General features: G+C 30.6%; 1 protein-coding gene across 1 annotated transcript in view; it reads right to left on the bottom strand.

Moving 5' to 3' along the window:
• Positions 1–2321: 2321 nt before the first annotated feature.
• Positions 2322–5327, bottom strand: part of LOC111677713 — a 133137-nt gene continuing 130131 nt past the window's right edge. Inside the window, exon 2 of the mRNA XM_046956685.1 lies at positions 2322–2734. Coding sequence (XP_046812641.1) covers positions 2337–2734 — 398 coding nt within the window. The 3' untranslated portion in view covers positions 2322–2336. The remainder of the gene's footprint in view (positions 2735–5327) is intronic.

The raw sequence follows: 5327 nt of genomic DNA, 5'->3' as shown, positions 1-5327 counted from the left end.
TAGTCTAGTCTATAGTCTAGTCTATAGTCTAGTCTATAGTCTAGTCTATAGTCTAGTCTATAGTCTAGTCTATAGTCTAGTCTATAGTCTAGTATATAGTCTAGTTTACAGTCCAGTGTATAGTCTAGTGTATAGTCTAGTGTATAGTCTGGTGTATAGTCTAGTCACAAGTCGAGTCTAGTCTTTAGTTTAGTCAATAGTCTATTTTATAGTCTATTCTGTATTCTAGTCTAGAGTCTAAGTAGTTTAAACTTCATTCATTCAAATCTTTTGCTCTCATTTGCCCACAAAACAATTGTCAGGCAGCCGCCAACCAACCACCGGCAAACATTTGAAATCTTAACATGAAAAGTGGTTTGACTCCGACTCAAACAAAGTTTAAACATAGCTTTCAAATTCAATTAAAAATTTGCAACAATATCCAAATAATTCAATTAAAAATTTAATTTTTCAAATTTCAATATAAACAAAAATAAAATTGTCAAAGAAATATTCAAACGACATGTATGATGTCAATAAAAAATGGTTGTGTATGAAAAAAAAAAAGAAACAACTAAGCATACAGTGTTGTTTTTTTAAGGAATTGCTGTGCAATCTTTGAGCATTCCTGCTGTGATGACTAGTAGCGAAAATTGCCTGAACATTAAATTTGCAACAAAAAAAAAAAAAAGATCGTGATAATGTGTCAAAGAAAAATTGCTGATTTTGATATAAAATAGAATTAACATAAAATTGAAGGAAGAAAAAAAATATTAACTAAAACGAAAATTGACATTAAAGTGCAAAACAAACCAATTGTGACAATTTTTAAGAGAACGCCAGACGGATAGCATAACCAAGTTGATCTGTTCAAATGTAGGGCTATTCACATTTTAATCATAAGATTTTATAGAAAATTTCCTCTGTTATTTAACCAACTGTGAGTAGACTTAATTTTCAAAACGCTTCATAAAAACCAATCAAATTTAATTGCTTTAGCAACACTTTGCTCGATGGCATGTTTAAATCGTGTCCATTTATATTTTGGAAAATCTTTTTCCTGCTTTTTTTAAAATTATAGTTTAACAAATCCATATCAATGAGATTTGTTAATAAACAACTGAAGACTGTGTGTGACCATATAAATATAATAATACTTTTAATTAATAATAATTCAATAAATTCAATAGTGAATTACTCTTGTGAAATAAATTAATTTTTCTATAATTAACAGTTTTAAACAATAAATCTGTTAAATGTTTAAGTGTTAAGACATTTCGAACACTAGCTGAACACAGACGTGCCACGAATTGAAAGTCTTGAAAGTTTCAATTACACACAATGCGTTCGAAAAAAAGTCATATCTCAAGTAATTGTATCACAATTATGTCCGTCTATCTGCCTATTTCAGTTATTAACACATGAAATATTTATGTTCGAATATTTGACAGATTTAGTGAGATTTAAATGAATAAATATGGAGGCATTACAATGTTGTTCAAATTGATATTAAATGTGGACTAAATATATTCTATTCCAAAATATAGAACAGACCGCAATTCAGAATACAGGCAGTACCTTAGGCTACAGACAATAGACAATACTATTGGCGAAACCACCAGACTGTAGACAAGACTATGAACCAGACTATGGACAAGACTAACGACTAGACTATAGGCTAGATCATAGTCTACTCTTAGACTATACTATAGACAAGGATATAGATTATAGACTAGACTAAATATTATACTGTAGACTAGACTATTGACCAGACTATAGACTAGACTATAGACTAGACTATAGACTAGACTATAGACTAGACTATAGACTAGAATATAGACTAGACTATAGACTAGACTATAGACTAGACTATAGACTAGACTATAGACTAGACTATAGACTAGACTATAGACTAGACTATAGACTAGACTATAGACTAGGCTATACACTAGACTAGACTATAGACTAGACTTTAAACTAGACTATAGACTAGACTATAGACTAGACTATACTATAGACTATACTATAGACTATAGGATATATTATAGACTAGACTATATGATCGACTACAGACTAGTCCTGACTAAAGATTTGGCTATATTTCAGAATATTGATTAGATTATGTTTCACTCCTGAATGTAGACTAGCTTAGCTTAGGCTACAGACTAGACTATAGTCCGACTACCTACGATAGTGTAGCCTATTTTTCAGGCCATAAACTAAACTATAGTCCACAGTGTAGAATAGCATATATTTTACACTAGACAAACTCTTAGACAGACTATTAATTATAAATGACAAATGCAATTGTTCCGGATATACACTTTACGATAGTTCCTACTTTTAACATCTAAATCTTAGATTAAACTTTTCCTTAAAAATATCTTATGAAAACTCACCTGTTTCAAATCCAAAGTTATGGTAATATATTCATAATTTCTGCCATATTGTAGAGTGGGTGATTGCCACCATTGATCCTGCATATTAAGATTAGAGATTACCGATTCTATAGGTCTATGTTTGGCAACGTCTGAAGAATGAGCATTACAAATACCACATTGGGTGGCCCATTTTTTATGAGGATAAGCATCTACTAGTTTGCAGTATTCCTCACGACCATTTTGACCACAAGTAGCATTAACTGTAATGGCAGCACGGGTGGCAACATTAAAAAGTTGAGGAAATAAACCACCCTGATGGCTGTTATCCGAAGAAGAAGTTTGGGAATCACTGTGACTATTAAGCAAACGTAAAGCTGTAAAGAAGAAAAATAGAGAAAAAAAGTGTTAAAATTAAGATTTTTTTATGCTTAAATAGTGGAATTGAAATAAATAATTTTATACATTTACAAGTCAATTTAATGATAATGTTGGGAGTTTTTTTTTTGCTTTGCTGCATAAATTATAAGAAACATTTCTAAAAAGCTTCTTGTGTTGAGGTAAAAAAACTAAAACAAAACTAACCTCTATTAGTTGAAAACTAATGTTATAAATTAGTTAAACTAAGCCACTAACTGTCAAATGTGACAGTTTGCATGCTAATAATTTTAATTGCACTCATGGTAGTCGTCAATCTTGATTTCTTTTTTTCTCAATTTTGTCTACCAAAACCAGGCACAAGTACATTTTGCTGGACAAAATAACAAAAAAAAACTCTTGCATGTTTAACAACACTGGCTTAAAGTTTTAGGCCAGAGACACACACACACAGTTATTGTGGAGATAGATAGATGGACGGACGGACGGACAGACAAACGCTTTAGCCAACGAACCGATGGACCAACAAATGTTTAGTGACTTGTAAGTGCCATTAAGTCAGTCGACTTATTTTATGCTTGACCATATCATAAAGCTTATCCTAAGCTATGTTTATGTTATCGCCATTGGTATCTGGTATTGGAAACTTCGAAAATGTTTGCTTTTAGAGTTTATGTTGTAGTTTGACTTTTCCAATCATATAAAACCATAAATCACCAAATTCACTAAAAATGAACTGCAAAAGCAATCAATACATTTTGTTTTTGTAATAAACAACAGTAGAGCATAAAAGTGTTAAGACATTTTTTGGAAAAATCTTGTAAAATTTGCAAAATTTTAAAAATTTAACACATTTTGCATTTTACTGTTGGTATAAAAGAAATGAGCAAATTATCGTTGTTATATGTCTTTTTAAACAAATCTACCAATTGAGATAAAATAAGATTTAAACATATTTAACGATTAAAATCTACTACAAAATCTTGTTACAATTTGCCATATAAATTTAGCTCGACAACAACAATGTTTTGCTTTAAAAATCAGGCTTTAAATGAAATTCCTTTTATTGTAATTTATCATGAAATGATTTTGGTGGTTTGGTTAAGAGTTTAGATTTTATCGCGATTTTTTGTTGTTAAGTGGGGGGAGTTTGAAAATAAATTTATTATAAAAACACAGACACAATTAGTTTTAACATTTATGATTTATTTTTATACCCTACACAAATAGTCTAATCTATATTATAGTCTACAGTCAAGTCTATCGTAGTCTACTATAAAAAGTCTCCCCTGTCGTCTATTTTAAAGACTAGACTAAAGACTAGACTATAGACTAGACTATAAACTAGACTATAAACTAGATTATAAAATAGACTATAGACTAGACTATAGACTAAGCTATAGACGAGACTATAGACTAGACTATAAACTAGACTATAGACTAGTCTTAAGACTAGACTATAGACTAGAATATAGACTAGAATATAGACTAGAATATAGACTAGAATATAGACTAGAATATAGACTAGACTATAGACTAGAACTACTATACTATACTACTATACTAGACTACTATAGACTAGACTATAGTCTATAAACTAAACTATATACTAGTCCCTGGTCAAGACTATAGTCTATAAACTAGACTATAGACTAGTCTATAGTCTCGTCTATAGTATATAGTCTAGTCTATAGTCTGATCCATAATCTGGTCTATAGTCTAGTGTATTGTCTGGTCTATAGTCTAGTTATAGTCCAATCTAGTTTATAGTCAAGTCTATAGTCTACTCTATAGTCAAGTCTAAAGTCTATAGTCTACTCTACAGTCTACTCTAGTCTACTCTATAGTCAAGTCTGCAGTCTACTCTAGTCTATAGACTATGCTATAGACTAGACTATACACTATATGTCTATAGTATAGTCTATAGTCTAGTATATAGCATAATCTATAGTCAAGTCTAGTTTATAGACTATAGTCCAGTCTTAGTCTAGTTTATAGCCTAGTCTATAGTCTAATGTAGAGTCTAGTCTATAGTCTAGTCTATAGTCTAGTGTATAGTCTAGTCTATAGTGTAGTCTATAGTCTAGTTTATAGTCTAGTCAATAGTATAATCTATAGTCTAGTCTAGTTAATAGACTATATTCTGGACTATAGTCAATTCTATAGCCTCGTCTATACTATAGTCTATACTCTTGTATATACTCTTGTCAATAGTCTAGTCTATAGTCTAGTCTGTAGTCTGGTCTATAGTTTAGTCTATAGTCTGGTCTATAGTCTAGTCTATAGTCTGGTCTATAGTCTAGTTATAGTCTAATCTACTGCTTAGTCTGAAATCTACTCTAAAATCTTGTCTATATTCTAGTCAAAATTTTAGTTTATAGTCTAGTCTTTTGTCTGATTTATAGTCTAGTCTACAGTAAAGTCTAGATTATAGACTAGTCTAGCCTATAGTAGTAGTCTGTAGTCTAGTTTACAGTCTTGTCAATAGTCTAGTCTATTGTCTAGTATATAGTCTAGTCTATAGTCTAGTCTATAGTCTAGTCTATAGTCTAGTCTATAGTCTAGTCTATAGTCTAGTCTATAGTCTAGTCT

Source organism: Lucilia cuprina, chromosome 2 (genome assembly GCF_022045245.1).
Source record: "Lucilia cuprina isolate Lc7/37 chromosome 2, ASM2204524v1, whole genome shotgun sequence".
NCBI classification, from domain to species: Eukaryota; Metazoa; Arthropoda; class Insecta; order Diptera; family Calliphoridae; genus Lucilia; species Lucilia cuprina.
The sequence above is the reverse complement of the archived record's forward strand: the minus strand, read 5'-3'. Positions and strand labels throughout refer to the sequence as shown.